This window comes from Notolabrus celidotus, chromosome 3, assembly GCF_009762535.1.
Source record: "Notolabrus celidotus isolate fNotCel1 chromosome 3, fNotCel1.pri, whole genome shotgun sequence".
In the NCBI taxonomy this organism is placed as follows: Eukaryota; Metazoa; Chordata; class Actinopteri; order Labriformes; family Labridae; genus Notolabrus; species Notolabrus celidotus.
Genome location: NC_048274.1, coordinates 2,539,116 through 2,561,750, shown reverse-complemented (window position 1 = coordinate 2,561,750; position 22,635 = coordinate 2,539,116). Strand labels below are relative to the sequence as shown.

The following is a 22,635-nucleotide window of genomic DNA, read 5'->3' as shown; positions in this document are numbered from 1 at the left end:
GAATCTGTGTATGCAGTTGTGGATCATAATACACAGTTACAAATACTTTTGCAACAACAATATTTCCATACTGTGCCCTATGGAGAGCCGTTTGAGCATTTATTCCATATCCTTGATATAAAGCACCAGTCTCCTGCACTAGTTCAATCTTTAGCTAGTCTGTAACCCTTACTAGTTATCTAGTAGAATGCAAAAACATGTCAACTAGTACTATAACTACTAAACCCAGAAGTAAAAAGTTTACTAGTTTAATAGTAATGACTGAAATGTGCACCAGTCACACTAGGTGAAGAATGTTTGAGGCACAGGTGTTTCTTTTATAAGGCCCACCTGTGCAATAATCATGCTGTCCAATCAGCATCTTGATCTGCCACACCTGTGAGGTAGATGGATTATCTGGGCAAAGGAGAAGTGCTCACTAACACAGATTTAGACACATTTGTGAACAATATTTGAGAGAAATAGGGCCTTTAGTGAACATAGACAAAGTCTTAGATCTTTGAGTTCAGCTCATGAAAAATGGAAGCAAAAACAAAAGTGTTTGTATTTTTTTTCTCAGTGTAGTTAACTAGAGCTATAAAAGATTTAACTAGTGCAGGAAACTGGTGCTTGATATCAAGGGTGTGGAATAAATGCTTAAACTGCTTTCCATACCAGAAGAGACAGATATTTCCCAATGGACATGTAGAAAATCATTTAGCAAATTAATAATGACGTTACTCTATAACTGCTGGACTCTTAAAGTAACAACTGTTTGCCAAGACTGAGAGCAAAATTGGCCAAATCACATGGCAGACTCAGCCCCATCTGCAGAAAACTGTGGCCTAGGTTGCATGTTGTTACTCCAGGCTGTTTCTCTTTGAGGGGGCCGAGCTGACCGGCATCCAATGCTGCTAGTAAAATTACTACAGATATGTAACTCATACAAAAAACTGAAATGTGCCTTCTTTACAGACACATGCATCACTCAAATTTAAACATTTACTCTCTCCTGACAAGCCATTAAAATGTTAGAGGACCTCAAAATGGATCACAGGCTTTAAGAAACCTCCAGTGTGTCGGACAGTAAATATCTTCACACACAGAGCCGTGCAGAGAGCAGCACATCCACAGTCTGTTCTCTAGCAGGGAAAGATGGAGGATTGGACCACAGTGTGTGGAGGCAGGGGGGGGTGACGGAGGCAAACATGCCAACATATGGCTGCTCTGGGACTAGGCCAATACCAAGATTGTGGATTATCTGGCCTCCTTTCTCCAACTACCGCTCTGAATTATCAGTCCAGTCTGCTGGAGAGATTTAATCACAGATTTGTGTTAATGTTTTCTGATGAATGTTGTTTTGAAGGCTGGAAAATATGTTGTTGTTTTTTTAATGTGTGACATACTTAAGTGTTTAAGCAGATAGCGTGACGCATCTTATCTTTGATTTGCATCATCTGCAGATGGGTTGTGTTTCTGCGTTTTGGCGATTAACAACCCAGGTTTCATTTTGCTCACACATGCTAAATCCATTGCTTGTTTTTCCTTCTGTGCTTTGATTTTTGTTTGTAACTTTGAGACTCTCATTCATCTTATTTTTTATATTTATTCCACAGATGAATCAAGCACTGCCGAAGCGACATTGAAGCCTCTGTGTTGAAAGATTGTTGTGGATCTGCCTGCCTGCGGCTCAGCTAATGAGACAGGGACACACTAAGCCTGAGGGTGGGTGTGTCTGTCTGTGTATTATTGTGCCTGTGCATATGTGTGTCACGGTCTCACTGGGGGATATTGATCACAAGCCTCTGTCCACTAACACCAGTGAAAAGACACATCTTCTCCCCATGCATTGCTGTAGGGCTCTGCAGGTATGTATACGTGTGTGTGGAGGATACGGCAGCATACAGCATGCAGTTAATCCCTCTCACTGCTCAGCAGCATGTTGAGCAGGTTGATTAGCTCTGATGGTCTTTGGGTAAGCTGCTGCTCTGTAACACTTTCATTACTAACCACGCTTTCAGTCATGCCTACATGCACTTCATTATTATGTTATTTTAACCGTACAATGCCTTTAAAGTTCAAAGCAAATCTTCAGATGGCTTTTTAAGTTTGCACATCACTCCAGAGACCAAAAATAAGAGAGATAACTCATAAAGCACTTCAAAGATCTGTATTTAGAACACTGGAGAGACCAAACAAAGACCCAAAGTAGAATGAATTGTTATTTGACCCTAAACCGTGATTATAAATGATCTGAATATCTGTACAGTGTCAGAGATACAAAACAAAGACGTACTATAGAGACAGGGAGACACAGGAAGACATGGCTGCCCAGAGAGGAGCGTCTATGTGCTCACTGCTCCACAGGGGACATAGAGACAGAGATGCACTTCCCTCTCCACTGTAGCAAGTTCTCTTTACTAAGAGATTCCCACTACAAGGAAATTACTACAATAGTAACAAACTTCCCAACATTAACCCCAGAAGAGAAACTGTCAGTTCTCCTGGGGGAAGGGTCAGCAGCTCCTCTGGCTGCTAAATATGTGTCTGCCTGTCACAGCCTGAGGGACACACCATCCTATAATATCTGATTTTAGGTGAAGGTTTTATGAGAACATTGAGATATGCTGTATGGATGACACCATTGTTCATTAATGCATATATAATATGTAATGAATATATATGTAATGTATGTGTATGAATCGTATGTGCTTTGCCAACAACATGTCTTTGTTTATGCCAATAAAGCAAATTGAATTGAATTGAAAATTGATACCATGTGCAACAATTCTCCAAGCAGAATTCCATATTTCTATTTTTTGTATTATTTAACTACTATTTATTTTTAATGTAAAAACTACCTCTGCTACTCACCACTGCACTTTTAATATATTATTTTAGCCTGTACATATTAGTCAAGCCTATTTGTTGTTCTTTTGTATTTATAGCTGATGTTATTGTTATTATATTTATTTGTATGTCTTATTCTTATGCCTTGTACAAAGAGAGCACAGTTTACCTAAGTCAAATTCCTTGTGCCAATAAAGCTGATTCTGATTCTGATATATGGAAACTGACAAAAGATGATTCTTATCAAAGAATCGTTGATGTTTGACTAGTTCTTATACTTAAATGATAAAGAAAACAGTGTATCTGTATTATAAACATAATAATTATACTTGAAAATGTTTCAGTGAAGAACAACTGTTCAATACAAACTAAAAAAAAATCACCAAAATCAAAATTAGTACCAGACAAGTGCTCTAAAAATGTTGCTGTAACCACTTTGAATTCTGCACAGGAGACAGGAGTTCTTTAGACAGCCTCTCAAGGTAATTCATGTGTGCCATGAACAGATTAAGTCACTTGCTGTAGTGCATGGTGCATCTATGGGGATATAACAACAACCAAACTGCATATTTGTTTCAGAGATATTGGATGAAAGTGTCCCTCAGGAGCCTTCAAGTAAGGGGTGGAAATAAAGGGCCACGATGATGCCGGCTTTTTGCCAGTATAAACTCATTAACCGTGCCTGCAACTCGTGAAGCAGCTGCACACTTGGTGATGAGAGCTCTGTGGTTAAACCAGGTTACCAAAAAGTATGCCACATTAAAAATGAATGGCTCATGAGGATGCAGGCGACACTCAGCTCTCCTCGGTCCCTCTGGGAACAGACACGCCCAAACACACAACATGCCACTCAACAACACACTGCGACTTAAACCCGCAAAGCCGAGCCGAGCCAAACGCAGCTGCAGCGGCAGGGAGCGAGCCAGCATCAGCGCCCCGAGAAGCCTCACCGCTCCAGGGGTCTGCAGCTCAAACACCCCTCCACAGGCTCCTCACAGCCCGGGCTCTTACCTGAAGCTGGCCGGGGACTTCACCTGGATGTTCCGTCCAGCTGGGGGGCTGGTTTTCCTCTTGTCTCGGTCCGCCATGCCGTCCTGTTACACCTCCTCCATCGGCTCCGCCGCGCGGCCGCCCAGCAGAGACACCTGAAGAGGTCCGCCGATGCTGCGATACGGTGCTGCGTTCAAAGACTGTGGGAAAACTGAACACTTAGCTGAGATGCGCGGAAATGAAAAATATTGAATACATTTCTAGGGTATGATAATCAAAGAGTGCATTGTAAGCTAAAAGAATCTAAACATTGCTTAAGGGCTGTGAATTAAGAAGCATGTTTACCTGTACTTAAAGGGACAGGGACTGCTTTGATGTAAATAGGCCTTCAGGTTTAAAAGGCCAGCTATAGGCTTAAAAAAAAATCTAAAATTTTCCACTATAAAAAAGCAGAATAAAATTAAACAATCAATAATAATAATAATAATAATAATAATAATAGTTATTATTATTATTATTATTATTATTATTATTATTATTATTATTGATTGTTTAATGTATTATTATAATTATTATTAGTATTCGATTTATTTTCTATTATTGTATTATTATTATTATTATTTTTTTTTTTTTTTTTTTTTTTTTTTTTATTTATTTATTCACTCATTCATTCATTTATTTATTTTTACTACTATTACTATCATTATTATTATCATCATCATCATCATTATCACTATGAAAAACAGAGGGCTGCACGGTGGTGCAGTGGGTAGCGCTGTTGCCTTACAGCTAGAAGGTTTCTTGGTTCAAATCCCCAGTCAGGCAGGCCTTTGTGTGGAGTTTGCATGTTCTCCCTGTGCATCCTCTCCCCAGGTACTCTGACTTCCTCCCACAGTCCAAAAACATGCTCACCAGGTCACTCTAAATTACCAGTAGGTGTGAGTGTGTGCGTGAATGGTTGTCTGTCTTTCTGTGTTAGCCCTGTGATAGGTTGGCAACCTGTCCAGGGTGTACCCTACCTTCCACCCGAAGCCAGCCGGGATAGGCTCCAGCCCCCCGTGACCCCCAATGGGATAAGCGGTCGAGATAATGGATGAAAAACAGAAACAATCCCTTTTTAAAAACAGGTATTACTTCAGACAACATTTTTTTTATTGTGACTATCCACAATAAAATAACTCTCTTGGTGACTTCATTGATTATTTCTTCATAATGATTTCAACTGTTTCAAAGATGGTAAATAAAATGTTAGGCAACAGGAATAAGGTCTCAAAAAAAAACTTACATTTACATTAACAAACAAAGAAACCCAAAAACACAAAGAAGACAAGTGTCCCTGAATGTACCGTTGTTGTCTTTTTTTCATGAAAATAACTGACTTCAGATTTCTCATTTTCAAAATATTTCTTTATAGCAGAAAACAAACTGTAGAAAATGTATCTTAAACATGTTTATTCATTCATTCATAGTATGTTAAATATATGGTTGTTTCACAGTCAACAGGAAAAGCAACACTGTAATGTAAACCAGTCTTCAGGGTGTTTCCCGTCTCCTATTAGTCTTTTGTCTGTTCAGCACAGCTTGAATGACCATCATCTCAAAAGTTTCATATTTACTAGGAGACAATGAAGGTAGCATGAACTCCCCTGAGTGAGGAGAGCTGTGATGAAAAATTCAGTTGAGAAATACAGGACAGCTCCAGATGAGTGAACTCAGAGTCAGCTTTCAGATTCAGCTGATTAGAAGAATTACATCAGCGCAGCCATGAAACTAAGATTGCTGGTCTGCATGTATCAGGAGTAATCCCAGCTGTCTGGTACTCACAGTCATTTTACAATCCAGGAAGAAAATCCTCTGTGGTATTGAGAATGAAGCAGTAACATCTTACATTGAGACGTTTTCCCTCAGAGAGTGTTTGTGTCCCTGAAAGCACTGAGTTGTAATGTCAGACAGAAACCAGCAGAGGGAGCTACTGCACACTGAAAACAGCCAGGTGTTTTCAGGGATACAGAAAGAACCTGAGAAGTGTCACTTAAAGTTTGAGAATACAACAAAAAGAGTCTTTTCTTCATTTCCCTTTTTTGTTCTTCCATCCATTCATTGTACTCCCATCCTCCTTTTTTATTGTTGCATCCCTCCACCTCTGTCTCTTCTCATTTTCCCTCCATATGCCCAAACTTTAGAAATTCCATCAAAGAAAAATCCAAATGACGTCACATGGATTTAATTTTTACTGTTAAATTTAAAACACTTTAAATAAAACCAAATAGAATCCATCAGCTACAAATGCAGCACTGCCTCTTACACTGTATTGCCCTCCTCAGTCCATTCAAGGAAGTGCTTTTAGGTTGCTTTTTGCAGGCATGCACCTGGTTAAAGGCATAAAGGTGTTTGCAGGAGGAGACTCTAATCTTATATGTGATGTGTCAAATTTTGCCAGTATTTAAACCTACCCTGCTGCACGTGGCCTGCCTGATGCCATGACAAACTGTATAAATATAGGTTTGAATATAAAAATACACAAAATTAAAACATATTTTTACAACATCCAATGACAATCTAATAAATTGTATAACAGGGCTTTCTTTATCAGACCCTCGATGTCATGCAAAGAGCATGGCATGGTTGCCATTTCCAAGTTTAAAAAAGTTGTATATGAAGACAGCTTCAGGGGCAAATCTGTGATGGCTGAGGTCAGGATACTCCACAGTGTGAGGGCAGGTACTTTGTCTCTTAGTCTTAGCAAGTAGGAGAGGTTCCAGGATTGTAGCATTTTTTTTATCTTAGATAAGGTCCATTGTACTTCTAGTCAGGGATGCCTACACCTGCTAAACAATCCCAGAAACCCTTCATTCTTTTCTTTTATCAAAAACATTTTATTTTCCAAGGCCAGTCATAAGAGTTGGGAGGATTTTTCAGTGCTTGAAGGGAACATGAGAAGAAAAGGGGATATGTCAGGTTGGATTTTTGGTGCCATGTTGTTTATAAAAGTGGGAAAGTGAACCTTCAGGATGTTGTGTATGTTTGATTGTCGAAACTTTACATTAATCGAGGGGAGGCGTTTCTTTATCTTTAGGAAATATCAGCTCTGTCCGTCGTGTGTGTCCTCCTTTGCAAACCAGTTTCTCCTCTTTCACCCTAAAGAAGACAAAAACAAAGTATTAAAAAGGCATGTTGTGCTTCATCATCATTTATTTGATTTAAATCTTTGGGAAACAGAGATTTCGTAGTAGACACAGCAAAGATAAATTAAATATAAGATCTATTTTGAGGTGAGACTAGAAGGAGCTGACAGAGGAGGCAGACTTGGTTAAGGAGTGTTCAGGGGCCTTGACCACAAAACATCTCCTCCAAGCTTTATATCTGAGCACAGGACTGCCAGGAGGTCCATGAAGATCTAAGGTACCCATGGATGTGTAAGGTCTAAGAGGTCAGTCAGGACATTTAAGGCTTAAATCAATCCTAAAGCTTGTTGAAAGCCAGCGAACAGGGACTAGAAAGGGGTTAGTTCTTCTTCTGGGACTCTTACTTAACCGATGAATCACTTACAGGTTGTAGAAGTCAGTGTTGTTGAGCTCCTGCCAATCCCTCCAGGGGAAGTAGTGTGGACAGCCTCTCTCTGGACAGGGAGTGTGAACCTGCTGAGTCAGGCCAGGCCACTGTCTGGAGAGCACAAACAGCTTGGACATCACCGCCAGGATCAGGTTCCATAACGGCCTGAACCCTGAGGAGAGAAAACAGCAGTTTGTACCTGAGACGTTCAAGACCTTCAGCCTCATTAATGACGCAGCAGCTGTAGATATTTACCCTTGTCTTTCTCAGGTCTCCTGCAGCGTATCTCTATGAACGGGTCTTCATCTTTATCCTGCTGTCTCACCAGACACAGAAGGTGTCCACAGCAGAGGAGGAACTGCTCCCTCCCCACCCAGTGAGTGGGGTAGAGGGAACAGGTCTTGACGATCAATCTGATGGTTACACACAGGAGATACAGATGATTTTATAGTGTCTCTACTTATTTGGAATTGTGTTTGTATGATTAAGAGAATGCAAAGCGATGAAACATGTTACTACCTGTGGAAGAAGCCATGAGGAATCTCCGGGAGGAAGTACACGTGAACACTGAGGTCGTCCTGCCTGTTCTCACCCCACTTTTGGCACACTATGAAGTCATCCTTCAGGTAGATGGGGAAGAGACAGGCTCCATCTGGATCTCTCTTGGCCTCCTTCACTGACTTCCACTGTTTCTCACCAGGAATGAACTCTGGTGCTTGTGGGTTTAGGTCCCCTCCAATGAGAGTCGGGAGGCAGACCTCAAAATGTTGCAGCAGGGTCAGTAGAATGCCTTCCTCTCTTTTGCTGCCCACCACCTCAACAACCAAGTCGTCCTCATTCATGACCAGTTTCTCGATCCCTCTGCGGACCAGGATCCGTAGAGCTGCGTTGTGCAGGGTTCCTCTGCACCTCAAGTCATCCACCCAGGTGAACTTCTGTTTCACCAGAGCCCCTTCCTGCATGAGGAGGTCTCTGGAAACCCCCTCCAACTGCTCCACCAGGTCATGTCTCACAATGGTCTGGAGTAAAAACAGAGTAGAGAGTATTTAAAATGTAATGTATGCATTATTTAAAAGAAAAACAGACTAAAGCAATAAAAGAGTAACACTGTGCTCCTTGGCTTTGCACCTCTGTGGGCCTTGTGGAGGGCTGCAGACAGATATTCACTTCCTCTATGATGTGCTCTGACATCAGCTATTATAACAACGAATCACTAACAGGCTTCCCACCTGAAAAAAAGTCTAATGGTTTGAATCAGAATAAGAAAAGTAGAGGCACTAGAATCTGAGTGGTAGTGAATTTAAGCACAGATGTAAACACCACAGATGAAAGGATAGCCAAATTCAAAAAGCTGTTTCACAATCAGAACTAGAAACAGATTTATTGGCTGAGTTTGTGGAACATACATGGAAGCTAACTCCAGTTTTACTCCCAATGTACAGACTAAAAATGTGACATCACAAAAGCCAGCAAAGCAAAATTTTAGAGCACAAGCGCCACAAACCTGTGGAGGAAACTAATTCAGAGAAGCTAACTACAGCGTTTGCTTGCAACTGACTGCATGCCAGTCAACACTTTAGATCAGGGGTTCCCAAAGTGTGGGTCGGAACCCCCTGGTGGGACGCGAGACACAAATGGGGGTCGTGAGATGTCTTCCGGTATGTTTTGTTTTCAAGTTATTAAAAAAATGTGTTATTTGTTTCTGTTTATTTAACTTATTTTCTTATGTTTATCTTCCTTTTTGTTTGTACTGTTTATTATTATTATCATTATTATTTTTGTTGTATTTTTTATATATATAATTTGTTAACTTGTGGTGAACTGAGGAATACAGAAAAAATGCAATAAAAAAAATTTAATGACAAAGTTATCTAAAATTAGTGCATTTTACCCATTATAGTAAACAAACAGCACCAGAAATAGTCGCTAAACTTGAAATAAAACGTTGAAAATAGAAAATGTAATGAGTTTTCTGCCTTTTCTCTTTCCAGATGACTCCTAAGTTTAGGGTTAGTGAACAGTTAATTATCAAGAACATCAGTAGCAGCAGGTTAATTCATAACAGCACAGGAAACACAGTCACATGCTGAAACAGGTAGGCTAGTTTTCTGCAGACCATCTCAATGAAGCCACATTAAATCACTTTGGGGGACAGTGGGGGTCGCAAGTCTTTGGCATTTATATTTTGGGGGTCACGGGCTGAAAAGTTTGGGAACCCCTGCTTTAGATGACTCAGGTCGGAAAGACGTCCTCAGGTTGGCATGAGATTCAGCTCGGGGGACAACTGTTTCACACATACAGGATCTGTATGAAATAAAGGACAGCAGCCAAACTGGAACCACCAAATGCTGTCACTTTAACCAGGAATCACCGGATGTTAAAGAATCTTGGAATTATTGCACACCATATTGACACTGTTAGGACACTTTGTACAGGCACTCCTGCAGGTGACAGTGTTATCCTTAAAAAAATCTGATTTCAAAGCACTTTGAAGCATTCTCCTTACTCCAAGTCATGGTTTCAGATCACATTGGTGGATCCACATAGGGTGTGGATTGTATTTAAGACAGTGAAGTGATACATTGAACAAGAAAAGGTGAATTTGGACGATGACATAATGAATAAAAATAACATATTTCACATGCAGTGATTTTTGTTTTGTTTTGTTGGTGCTCAGATCAGCTCAAGGATAAATTGTTGGGTCCACTGATTCAGTTAAAAGTGTCATCAATTCTTATTATCTGCAGCAAAAAACAAACTTTGAAGGACCATAGACGCTCATTAATCTGTGCCCTGGTTCATATTTTAGAGTAGCTTTGAGTGTATAATAAAAATAGAAAGAAAGGTAATTTATTAATCCCCATGGGGGAAATTCATTTTTTTCACTCATGCTATTTTTTGGACGTTACACACAGTTTTTTGGTATATACATACAATCATGCACACACATACAGTGAACATGCTTAGGGAGAGATGTCAGAGTGAGGATGCTGCCATCAACCAGCGCAGCCCAAGCAGTTGGGGGTTCCGTGCCTTGCTTAAGGGCACCTCAGCAGTGCCCAGGCAAGTGAACCAGCACCTCTCTAGTCACCAGTCCACTTGCCAAACTTCATCCATACTGGGACTCGAACCGGCGACCCTTCGGTTCCCAAGCCAGGTCCCTATGGACTGAGCTACTGCCGCCCAAATATGGAGTTGATCAGTTATTAGATTGGTAATAAAAAATGCTGACCTTGAACATGGAGATGAGGAATGAAGGCTGGATAAACACTCTGTCACTGAGCACGCTGATGTCTTCATACCAAACAATCACTCCAATCCGATGCAGATATCTCAGGAGGAACCGCAGGGTGGAGAGGAGACTCTCTCTGCTCAGCTGAACATGGTTCAGAATTAAATCACTCAGTTCGTCCAGTTGAATAATACCTTGAATGAAAAATAGAAAACAATGTAAGATTTATATTCACCTTGAAAGATGGTACCTGGTCCTCTTAGTCAAAAACTGGCCTACCATGTCGTGGAATATCCCGCAGAGAAACAAGTGTATGAATGGCCTGCTCCACTGCTTCGTAGCTTTTTGGTAAGATGCTCCCAGAACACAGAAACACACTCTCCGACTGAATGCATGTCAGAATGTGACTTTTCAGCTTCCCGATATCCTCCATCTTTGTGCCGTCAATGGGTATGAGATCCAGAACCTTAGGATGAGGTTAAGAGCAGGTATAAAAAAGACTGCATTGCATCAGAAAACTAAATGTAGAACTTTTGAAGAATGCAAAACATCTCAAAACAAGACACTACCTTCAGATTGTATTCCAAAAGGCAATCCAGCTCATCAAGCTGGTCTACAAAGAGAGAGGGGTTTATGTTGTCTTCCAGATTTCTCTTCTGTTGTTTTAGAACCGCCTTCCTGTTTGCCAACATGGTTTTGACCTTCCCCTCGATGTCGTTCTTCTTCTCCATCACCTCCTCCTGGTCTTTGCACTGGTCACAGTGTGTTCCCACCAACAGGACCACTGAGTCCGGCACACGCAGCTGTATGTTGTTTATCCAGAACCAAAGTTTGTCTTTGAAAGATTGTGGGTCTATGATGCTGTAGCTGATGAGAAATTAAAGGGAGTAAATCTGTGGAAAGTCCAAATCACTGAACAGTAAATCAATAAACAAGGAGATGAGGAAAAAACACTTGCATCTTCAAGCCCTCTGTACCAATCAAAGACTGTGTAAAGCATGGACGTATCACAGTGACGTCACCCACTGGTCTCTGAAGCAGAGTTTTTAAGCCTATTGATGGCGTTGCAATATTGGAAATGTAGACTCATCCAAACCAGGCTGTAGACTTGTTTACTTTTGCTGTAAAGTTGTGCTTTTGTGAATGGGTGTGTATGTGGCTTCTGTGGCTTTTGCATCCAGCCTCGAGTGGACACTACAGGAACCGCAGTTTTTAGCACTTCTGCATTGGCTTAATTTCTCAGACAGGAGGTTGCAGCTTGGTCACAAAAACAACTCCATTTCACCATATCAGCAAAAATACATACTCTATTACTCATTTTACTGTCTCACTGACACAACCTCAAATATTAGGAATGTGTTGTGTCACTGACTTAGGACTTAAGACCAGGGTCAAAGGCCCAGACGCTTCCTGCTTCCTCAGTTAGCAATATGCCACTTTTGTGCTTGGTGTCCCCTCATTTAAAGACCAAGAAATGACTGGCATGGACTCAAGTTCACTTGCTTTTTCAGGTAGATAATAACAATGACGCCAAGATGCTTTGTGCTCGGATAGGGCTCTAAGAATCTGCTAGAATCCAGCCAACACAACCAACTGGGTCTTATATCTGGACTTTATTTGGGCATGGGTACAGAGGGGGCTTAAAACAAGTTGGTGTTTGGGCCCATCGTATTTCAACAGTAAACAAGGTTCCCATGTTGGCTACATGTTGGTGCTGGCTGAGGTAAAAGTGATAATTCCTCCTCAGGTTGACACAAACCTTTGTACCAACATTTATGGCAATCCATTGAACAGTTGTATATTCACTTATACCACAAATAACAACATGGCTCTGATCAAGAATCACCAAAGCCAATAAGATTCATTATCAGAAGATCAAGATGTCACAAAAGTATCAGAGCAATCTCAATGATTGTTCAGGATTTTATGGTCTGGACCAAAGAGGTGGACTAGCTGGACTGAGTCTGCAATACTAGCTCAACATATCTTGGCATTTTATCTATCCCAGCATCAAAGGGTCAAGAGCATTCACGTCACTCACCTGGATAAATCAACAGTAAGGATGACAAGGGCTCTTGGTGTGATGAAGACATGGTGTGTCAGGTAGTACTCTTCCTGCCCTGCAAAATCCCAGAAAAGGAACCGGATCCCCTCAGCGTAGAGTTGACTGATTTCTATCCCCTCAGTCCGGTCTCCCACTGCCACGGCCGCTGGCTTGCCTGTTTTCAGGCTGCGGCAGAGCGTAGACTTCCCTGCCATGGAGCAGCCCAGGAACATGGTCTTCACTGTCCAGGCGCTGCGTGAGTTAGGGTTTTCCTCCATTTGTTGGAAGTAGTTTTGAATGTCTATGACTCCTCCGGCGCAGACCTCCTCTGGCGGGCACCTCAGAGGGTTCCCCATGGCTTTGCACACGGTCAGCTCACAGGTTCTGTTCTTGAAGAGCTGAGACGGGAGCTCCGTCAGTTGGTTCTTCTCCACCAAAAGCTCCTTTAATTTTGGGAGGCCCACTAATGGTTGGATGTCCTGCAGGCAGTTCCTGGAAAGGTCCAGGTAAATGATACTGGTGTACTTGTTTATGTCTGGAGGAAGCTTGGCCAAGCGATTGGTGCTGAGTTTGAGGAACTTTAACCTCACGAGATGTGGAAAGATTCCCTCTGGAATGACTCTGATGTTGTTCTGGTTCAAGTAGAGTCCCTCCAGTTTCTGAAGGCTGCACATTTCTTGAGGAAACTCCATTATCTTGTTCCTTGAGAGATTAATCTCAGTGAGGAAGGTGAATCTGGAGATGCCGGTGACCCGTTTCAGTTTGTTTCTCTGTAAATTCATACATCTGGCATGTAGTGGAACATCCTGAGGAAGGGACTTTCGTTTCTGTCCTGACACGTCAAACACCTCCCAGCTGCTCTCTGTGTCAGAAACAAGAAGGTTTACAGTATGTTTAAGATATGGGCACTGTGTCAAAACACAGGTTCACAGAGTTTAAACAGTTAATTCTGCATAAGTCCTTCAGGTTTATTGCATCTGATTGTTTCCAAAGCAAAGCTGTCCGGATACCTCTGTAAACCTTGTTCTTGGAACAAAGCACTGTTCTTTTTAAATAACCTCTGCACACTAATCATGATTCCTAGAAACCCGGATATGTTTGTTCCTTCGTCAAAACACCCATGCTGGAACCTTAGTGAGGTGCACTCTTTGTCACTAAGTGGATAACAATCTAGTTAATTCAAAGGAATGTAAGCTAACCTGTGACCCAGCTTGTGCCCTTTTATGCTCTGGCTGATGTGTCTGCAAGTCAGATTTCCATGCAGTCTTATTCAGGTCAGACCAAATGCAGTTTTATATAACATGGGCCGGTTTCAGCACAATTTTTGCAAGGAAATATACGACGCAGCTGGTTGTGCAGAATCTCCTGAATCCACCTGCATTAAACTAACTGGACAGTGAGTCACTTTTAAAGGTTAGACTGTTCTCCTCTTATCATCATGAAAGACTAATTCTTATTCTGAATAAGAATTGGCCAATGCTTGACACAGGGCAACAGCTGGTGTTTACGTGGGGACCAGGAGAGCAGTGATTGGGCAGCATGGCGTCATATTTTACTGTTGTGGTTATACTGACAGCTAAAATCCAACTGTAAACCAAAGTCAATGCTCTATCAGAAAAACTCCAATGACCATTCTGTATGTCATGGGTTAAGTAACACTGCATGGTGACGCACAACTGGAAGTATGGCTTCCTCAATTATCAACACTATGTTCCCTCTGAGGTCTGGCCCAGAGTTGAACTCAGAATCAGGACAAATGTATTGAAGTTAAACCTGAGGTCTGTTACGTAATAAATACTACTGAAAAATTAAACCCCATAAAAAAATGATAGTGTTGCTGTAAAAACAAATTGGGATTAGTTTTAAAACCCAGCAGTGTTAAGGATGATTTAGCCCAAATAAGTTTATTATGAACCTTTATAAATGACTCTGTAGCTGGTAGAGAAATATCTCCTGAGTTGGCAAAGTCAAAATCAGACAACTAGAGAAGGATTTTAAGACACAAATATTTAAGATAGTCGTTGAATTCACACAAATAATTTCTGAATTAAATTATCAATGACAAAACATCTTCACACAACTCAACAGTAGTATTGTCTGGCTTTTATGTAGGTTTAATTTTAAAGGTGACATATCACGCTTTTTTCATCAATATATATTGGTCAAAAAAACATTTGAAATCAGATTTTGGTCTGCCTGAAAAACCCTCTTCTTCAGTCCTCCTCAGAACACTCTGTTTTCTCTCTGACCACGCCCCCTCAGGAAGTGGATGTGCCCTCGGCTCTCCGGCACGTTGATCTAATGTTTACATGTTGGCTGAATATACACGGCTGCTCACAGACCCGTGTTACTTCAACCCTCTGAATCTGATCCAGAATCTGATCCTGACGGAGAGGCGCCTGCAGCAGGACCTTTCTGAAGGATTGGTCACAGATTTAGTGTTTCTTGTTGTTTTATTTATCAGTATGTCGACGTGTGTCTTGGTACACAGCTACGAACATGCAGCTATGTGGCTATGCTAACTAGCGCTAGCACTTTTCCATGATAAATAAAAATCATCCACTAGATCTTCAAATCTGCAGACGTGGGGAGTAAAACCGAGCTCTGCCAGAAAGGCAGGAGGACCTTTCTGAAGGATTGGTCACAGACTTAGTGTTTCTTGTTGTTTTATTTTGATAGTATGTCGACGTGTGTCTTGGTACACAGCTACAGCTACAGCTACAGCTATGAACATGTAGCTATGTAGCTATGCTAATTAGAGCTAGCACTTTTCCATGACAAATCAAAATCATCCACTAGATCTTCAAATCTGCAGACGTGAGGAGTAAAACCGACCTCTGCCAGAAAGGCAGTGGGACCTTTCTGAAGGATTGGTCACAGATTCTGTGTTTCTTGTTGTTTTATTTGTCAGTATGTTGACGTGTGTCTTGGTACACAGCTACAGCTACAGCTATGAACATGTAGCTATGTAGCTATGCTAACTAGCGCTAGCACTTATCCATGATAAATACAAATCATCCACTGGATCTTCAAATCTGCAGACGTGGGGAGTCAAAGCGACCTTTGTGTTTATTAAGACAGCCTACAACTAGCATGCCTCCCTCCTAAGCTCCTTGTTAGCACACATGTGTGCAGGGAATGAAAAACAGAGGAGGGGTTGAGTTGTATTTTAAACAGTCTATGGGCTGAACAAGCGCCGAGCTCTGACTCTGTGACAGACCGGATATTGTTGTGACGTAACAAAAACACGGAAGTCTGAAACGGCTCGTTTCACACACATTTACAGAAAGGTGGAGAAATCAGAACAGGGGCAGAATGGATTCTTTTCATTCTCGGGGGGTTTGTAGACAGGGACACATATTTCAGGTAGAGAACCATTAAAAAGTCCATTTTGCATGATATGTCACCTTTAAAGTTGTTTTATTATTTTGTTTATTTTTAACTATATGTTTTGTATTATTTGTCTTGTCAGTTTTATTGATTTTTTTAGGGACTATATTTTACAGCAATAGCAATAGCAATTTTATTTATAAAGCACAATTCATTACACGTAAGTTTGATGTGCTTTACATAGAGAATTAAAAACATAAAAACATTTTTCCAAAAAAAATAAACAAATAATACACCCAAAACATACATCAGACACAGCACTCAAACAAACAGCAAGTGTTGCTGCACATGCATCCAGTCACAACAGTCATTATATCATTCATACACTTGAGAAAATAAATATGTTTTCAGTCTTTTTTCAAAAGTGGAGACAGTTCTGATGGACCTGAGGTCAGCAGCCGTATCTTCAAATGTTTATCATTACCCCTTTTTATGTATTGATTTTAACTCTTTATATTCCTACAGTTATTTTGATGCTTTAACTTATTTTATTACATATATTTTATTGTTGTTCTCTGCTTTTTTCTTGTTTTCAATCACTTTAATGCTAAAAATAAAGCTTTATTCATTGATTAAACAGAAGTAAGAGTCCTACATGATATTGTGCAATATGTCCTATTGAAGAGATCTGTCTTTCTGAGGCTTTGTCTTGCACCAAAAAAACACAAAGGCCAACACTACCTACTATGAACAGACAGCCAACAACAAGAATGAAAATAAATCTTAGGTTGTTTACCGTTTAGGGGGAGCATTTTGTTGTCTGTGGGGCAGATCTGTTCTCGCGTGTCTTCTTCAGGAAGTGTGTTGAAGAGTGAGTTCTGCCTGATGGTTAGGTAATGACGTAAGCCACCAGGAAGCAACACAGAGTTAAGGAAGTGAAATACAGAACCTATTGCTTCCCAAATCAAAGATTAAACAGTTCTCTAAAGAGCTGGAGTTCCAAGTCTTATCTTTACATCAAGGTTCAAGGTTCACTTTATTGTCATTGAAACATGTTAAAACGTGAAGGGACTAAAAATGTTACTCGGGTTGATCAGCCTTTAATAAATACATAGAAAACATAGTTAAAAATCAGCATGTTTCAAGAAAAGTGCAGAAGTATTTGCAGTCACAGTTAAGTGCAGAGAACAGACTCAGGTTGACTCTCACAGCGTCTGAGGAGAAGCTGCACTGTAGCCTTATTGCTCTTGTTCTGAGGCTGTGCAGCCTTCTGTCTGAGGGGAGGAGGGTGAACAGATCATGTGCCAGGTGGGTGTGGTCCATCATAACACGTTTAACAACCTGCCTCTGCACCTGTTGACATAAGCGACCTTCCTGTCTGCCACAGAGCAGTTCCCATACCAAACATGAGGTCACTGGAGATATGCATCCATCCATTATCTTGACCGCTTATCCCGTTAGGGGTCACGCGGGGCTGGAGCCTATCCCAGCTGGCTTCGGGCGAAAGGCAGGGTACACCCTGGACAGGTCGCCAACCTATCACAGGGCTAACACAGAGAGACAGACAACCATTCATGCACACACTCACACCTACGGGGCAATTTAGAGTGATCAATCAACCTGAGCAAGTTTTTGGATTGTGGGAGGAAGCCGGAGAACCCGGAGAGAACCCACGCATGCACGGGGAGAACATGCAAACTCCACACAGAAAGGCACCCGCCCGGCCAGGGATTTGAACCAGGAACCTTCTAGCTGTGAGGCAACAGCGCTACCCACTGCACCACCGTGCAGCCCTGGAGATATGCAGGCCCAGGTATTTGAAGATGGACACCATCTTGATTCTCCACAGCTGCAGCTCCAATGCATTGTGGTCTCTCTTGCTAAAATTACAGCATTTGTGGAACAGCTGGAAGAACTTGAGCACATGTAAGAGTAGAAATTTTTACCAATTCACCAGTTTTACCAATGTAAAAGGCATTCCTCTAAAGATTTTGCACAAAGATTAAAACTCTGGTTGCTCTGGACTTTGAAAACATCAGCATGCTGAGGAGGACTGATTTCAGATGATCAATCACAGGCAGACAGCATGTTGCAAAAAAAAAATCTACAGGCCTGACACTAAAATGCAACTTTGGTGAATTGCATTAGGTTGAACCTGTTACAGTGCTTTAATCTGCTGAAGATAACCATTCAATTTTGCTTGAGGCATGCTTAAAGTGGAAAAAATAGTGCAGAAATGCTCCTTGTTGATCTGTCATGCAGCCAGCATCAGGAAATATTTGATATTATATCATGGAATACAAAAGGATGCAAATTTCACATAGTTTACCATGGGTAATGTATTTCAGGTGATTGCCAAGAGAAACTGTGATGTCTGGAGGACAGGAAGTGGCACGAGAAAGTCCAGATACACCAAAACGGTTCAATTAAGACGTGGTCGTACTGCATACAAAAGCTTCTTACCAAACTGCACAGACATTCATTCAAACTTTCTTCAAACCTTATGATCGGTTATCAATGATGTTATGTCATCTTCTTTAAGCTTGTGCGTGCTATAACTGTGATTTTAAATACTTGTCAGGGTGGGATTATCTTTCTCTTGAGCTGAGGAGAGGATTATTCCTCACCTGTGAGATGCAAAGTGACAAAACATTACCGACTGACCAGCAGCAAAATGATCCCCAATGCAACATCTTTGAAGTCATTTATGTGATACATTAAATCTGTGTCTATTGAAATATTACACTATTAACAACATGTTCTCCTGATTCTACAAATATAACATCTTTGTCACATTTTGCATAACAATAAAGAAGGTGAAAGGACTCGAGTGTATATATTTTAATGCTGTATATCATATCAGTCATCATTGGCATTATACACATTATATGTCATAAATGAATGCAATCAACAATTCAGAATTAAACCTTAAAATGATCTAACATGTTGTATTAATGACGCAGCAAACATCATGGCTGCCGTCAAACATCAACATGAACAAAAATCACCCGATGAGTCATCGTCATCGTTTCAATGTGTCACTCAGTCGTGCAAAAAAGGCAAAGTTTAATACCATGCTGACTTTTTAAAGAATATTTTGCATGGCTTAACCATTACTGAAGCAGTACTGACACTTAATGTTTATTGATATTTGCTTAGCCCTTAATTTAAAGGGCCACTTCACCACTTTAAGGAGTTTTCCAAGTTACCTGATAATGTTAATAACTTGGCGTGTTGCAAACCTTTAAAGGCATGGCTTTATACCAGTGTTGTGAATTTGAAAATCCATCTTTGACCTTTTAAGTCTCTTCTCTTGCACGGTCACGAACTTCCTGGATGGGCTTTGCTCTGTTGCTTTAAGACCCCTTTAAACAGGCAGCCTCTGTTTCTTAGTTATGTAATCTATATGTTTCCAAATGAGACAAATACATCAAACATGAGACTGATCTCTTGTAGCTCTTGGAAAATGCAATGCCACACAGTCTGCTGCTGATGGCTATAGTTCGAGGATGTATTTAAAATCATGTACAAAAACATGGAACAATTATTTCAAAGCAATGTGAGGCCACAAAGTTGGTTGAACTCCACAGATGTCCTGTATCTGGACAAGCTCTTGATTCGTTCCCAGTGAGCAGGATCATCATGACCATTGGAAGGTGAACCGACAGAGTCAGCACAGTGGCATCTCAGTGAAGGCATGATGAGTCTTCTCACACACTGTGGGCTCACAGTTCACCAGCAGGTTCCTTTCCACTTGGCTTGTCTGAATAAATCGACCCCCTTCATGAGTCCTTGCCAGCTTCCAGCTTCCGGTCACACATGTACTTCTGGACATATCCATTGGGATTGATATCAAGTTTTAGGAAGCCCTGCAGCCACGCACTCCTCTGAGCCCCCTCCACAAACTCCTCCAGGGTGATCTGACCTGCAGCACAAACAGAGCAGCTTTGGATGAAGTATTCGTGCAGATTCACATCAGGAGAACCTGATTCTTTGGAGGGTTTGGTTTATTTTTTGAGTGTGCAGTCAACATACCATCGTTGTTCACATCCACCTCTTGAAAGATGCGCTGGCACACCTGCTCGGAAGTGAGGATCACCGCCCCTGATTCATCGGGCACGGACCCCTTCTTTATCTTGTAGATTATCTGAAAGACAAGTGGATTGTTGATTTCATTCATTGGATAGTTTTTAGCCATGCTTGTGATGTTGATCAGGGGGTGGTGACATCAGTCTGGTTGTTCTAGAAACAGTATCACCAATAAATGAACAGATTACTGATATTTGTCCAGACTTTAATGGTCTTCAGATGATCTGTCACAATAACTTTAGCAATCACAGCACATTTGAACCAGTGCCATCATTTGATAAGAAACTAACTCCATTTTTATCATCCTCAGCTCTGCTGTGTTCAGTATGATCTGCAACTGTTTGTAGGCTCAGTTGAGTGACTCAGCCCAGATGAATGGGATGTCATGTTTGCTTGCATAACCTGTTAGCTCAAAACACCACTGTGCTTACAGCTTCACAAAGCTGCAGACTTCATGTCAGTGTGTGAGTTTGATTTGGACCGAAGCTGCTCTAGTAATCCATGCATCCTTAAAAGTTAGTGTTAGTTTGCTCTTAAGGATGCATGCAACAGTTTCATGACATTTGTTCAACATGTGTCCATTGTTTACCATTAATAACTCCATGTAAACAGGGGTGTGTCCAGAACTTTTTGACCTGGGTGGCCCAACTGAGGCTCTCACATAGGCAGGGGTGGCCAGTGTATTTACAAATAATTTATGTCTTCACAGCCTACTTCCACTAAAGTATTAAACAGTTGTTAAATTCCTTTTGACTTAAAAAAAAAACACGACAAAGTTGCATACATCTTCTAAGCTTAATTCTTTAAGGACTTACAAAAGATGTTTTTTCAAAGTCACATTTGAGGGCACTAATAAAGAAATCTACTGTCAGCCTTTTAACTCATCCCAAATTACAGATTGTAACAGAGACCCCACCTCTGACAAGGCAAACAGCCAATCATAGTTTAGGATTTTGGGGTGGCCAATTGGATTTCAAGGGGTGCCAGTGCCACCCTTGGCAACCCCTCTGGACATGCCACTGCATGTTAACATGAACTATTCCAGTTGTATTCAAAATAGGTGCAAGGCCCAAAGCTTCTCTAGTAATCCATGCATCCTTAAAAGTTAGTGTTAGTTTGCTCTTAAGGATGCATGCAACAGTTTCATGACATTTGTTCAACCATTGTTTACCATTAATAACTCCATGTAAACAGGGGCGTGTCCAGAACTTTTTAACCTGGGTGGCCCAACTGAGGCTCTCACATAGGCAGGGGTGGCCAGTGCATTTACAAATAATTTATGTCTTCACAACCTACTTTCATTAAAGTATTAAACAGTTGTTATATTCCTTTTGACTTAAAAAAAAAACATGACAAAGTGGCATACATCTTCTAAGCTTAATTCTTTAAGGACTTACAAAAGACGTTTTTTCAAAGTCACATTTGAGGGCACTGATAAAGACATCTACTGTCAGCCTTTTAACTCATCCCAAATTATAGATTGTAACAGAAACCCCACCTCTGACAAGGCAAAAAGCCAATCATAGTTTAGGATTTTGGGGTGGCCAATTGGATTTCAAGGGGTGCCAGTGCCACCCTTGGCAACCCCTCTGGACACACCACTGCATGTTAACATGAACTATTCCAGTTGTATTCAAAATAGGTGCAAGGCTCAATGTCAAAATATCATTTGCACTATCATTCATTTACATATGTCCATTTTAAGTTGTCACAACACTGCACTACCTGCACTGTGTACATAGGCTGTTTCTTACTGTATTTTATTGTCATTTTATATTTAAATGTTGCTATCTAAGAGTTTGAAGAGAGAAACAGCATCTCGGTTTTCCTGTATGTCCTCGCATGTACGGTGAAATTGACCATAAAAACCTTTGAATCTTGAATCTTGAAAAAACATCCACACTGTAACTATTTAAAAAAGCAACTGGACTTTGTTGAAGTCAAAAGAATACCATGATAATGATGACTGGGAGTCTTTCCACATAAAAGATCAAATCCTCCTTTTACTATGCACAAGACATCAACTTTTATAAGCAGTTTTTATACTAATTTTCCTCTGATGAATGCAGGGAGACTGTCACTCAAAGCAACTCATAAAACCATCATTTTTTTACCTTTACAATTTTCCGTAGTTCACTCCTGTCGAGGCGTCCGTTATCATCATTGTCAAACACCTTGAATGACCACCGCAGCTTGTCTTCAAGTCTCCCCCGCAGAACCAGATTAAGTGCGGCCACATACTCTATGAAATCCATTGTGTTATCCTGAAACCAGGGAAACAGGAAATCATTACAAACACGACCCAAACACAAAGAGTGCTTTGATAGAGATGTGTGGTCTGAACTCTCATTTGAAGACTTGTACTCACGTTGTTCATGTCAAACGCTCTGAAGATGTTGTCCATGTACTCTGATTCAGGTGTGCCCGTCTGCACTCCAAACATCCTCTTGAACTCATGCAGGTACAAAGAACCACTGGGGCACTCCATGATGAAAGACTTGTACAGGTCCTGGATGCTCATCAACTCCAGCTCTACTTCCTGTGATTGTGCTTGCTGGTTCTGACCCAT

At 41.0% G+C, this 22,635-nt stretch overlaps 4 protein-coding genes across 4 annotated transcripts in view; all 4 read right to left on the bottom strand.

Annotated features, from left to right (window-relative positions):
• Window positions 1-4,005, bottom strand: part of mapk8ip1b (mitogen-activated protein kinase 8 interacting protein 1b) — a 76,283-nt gene extending 72,278 nt beyond the window's left edge. Inside the window, exon 1 of the mRNA XM_034679037.1 lies at window positions 3,841-4,005. Coding sequence (XP_034534928.1) covers window positions 3,841-3,917 — 77 coding nt within the window. The 5' untranslated portion in view covers window positions 3,918-4,005. The remainder of the gene's footprint in view (window positions 1-3,840) is intronic.
• A 1,251-nt stretch (window positions 4,006-5,256) lies between these two features.
• On the bottom strand, window positions 5,257-16,837 carry si:ch211-210p4.6 (malignant fibrous histiocytoma-amplified sequence 1 homolog). Its single transcript, XM_034679571.1, has 9 exons — window positions 16,774-16,837; window positions 12,645-13,509; window positions 11,173-11,470; window positions 10,883-11,069; window positions 10,604-10,797; window positions 7,891-8,390; window positions 7,627-7,784; window positions 7,369-7,543; window positions 5,257-6,957 (listed from the first exon to the last, which is right to left on the bottom strand). The coding sequence occupies exons 1-9, from the start codon at window positions 16,787-16,789 to the stop codon at window positions 6,864-6,866; spliced, it is 2,487 nt and encodes an 828-aa protein (XP_034535462.1). The 5' UTR covers window positions 16,790-16,837; the 3' UTR covers window positions 5,257-6,863.
• A 2,016-nt stretch (window positions 16,838-18,853) lies between these two features.
• LOC117810678 (guanylyl cyclase-activating protein 2-like) lies at window positions 18,854-20,715 on the bottom strand. Its single transcript, XM_034680602.1, has 3 exons — window positions 20,656-20,715; window positions 20,013-20,124; window positions 18,854-19,902 (listed from the first exon to the last, which is right to left on the bottom strand). Exons 1-3 carry the CDS (start codon window positions 20,668-20,670, stop codon window positions 19,760-19,762), a joined length of 270 nt encoding a protein of 89 aa, XP_034536493.1. The 5' UTR covers window positions 20,671-20,715; the 3' UTR covers window positions 18,854-19,759.
• Window positions 20,716-22,168: 1,453 nt separating this feature from the next.
• LOC117810440 (guanylyl cyclase-activating protein 2-like) lies at window positions 22,169-22,635 on the bottom strand. Its single transcript, XM_034680278.1, has 2 exons — window positions 22,435-22,635; window positions 22,169-22,330 (listed from the first exon to the last, which is right to left on the bottom strand). Exons 1-2 carry the CDS (start codon window positions 22,633-22,635, stop codon window positions 22,169-22,171), a joined length of 363 nt encoding a protein of 120 aa, XP_034536169.1.

Excerpts from the sequence above, each read along its gene's own strand:
- si:ch211-210p4.6 (XM_034679571.1), bottom strand. Across the intron at positions 11,070-11,172 it reads TTTTGGAATACAATCTGAAG|GTTCTGGATCTCATACCCAT; the intron begins GTAGTGTCTTGT and ends CCTCATCCTAAG. Across the intron at positions 7,544-7,626 it reads GAGACCTGAGAAAGACAAGG|GGTTCAGGCCGTTATGGAAC; the intron begins GTAAATATCTAC and ends TTCTCTCCTCAG.
- LOC117810678 (XM_034680602.1), bottom strand. Across the intron at positions 19,903-20,012 it reads GGTGGATGTGAACAACGATG|GTCAGATCACCCTGGAGGAG; the intron begins GTATGTTGACTG and ends TTTGTGCTGCAG.
- LOC117810440 (XM_034680278.1), bottom strand. The coding sequence starts at position 22,635 with ATGGGTCAGAACCAGCAAGCACAATCACAGGAAGTAGAGCTGGAGTTG. Across the intron at positions 22,331-22,434 it reads GAGCGTTTGACATGAACAAC|GATAACACAATGGATTTCAT; the intron begins GTGAGTACAAGT and ends CCCTGGTTTCAG.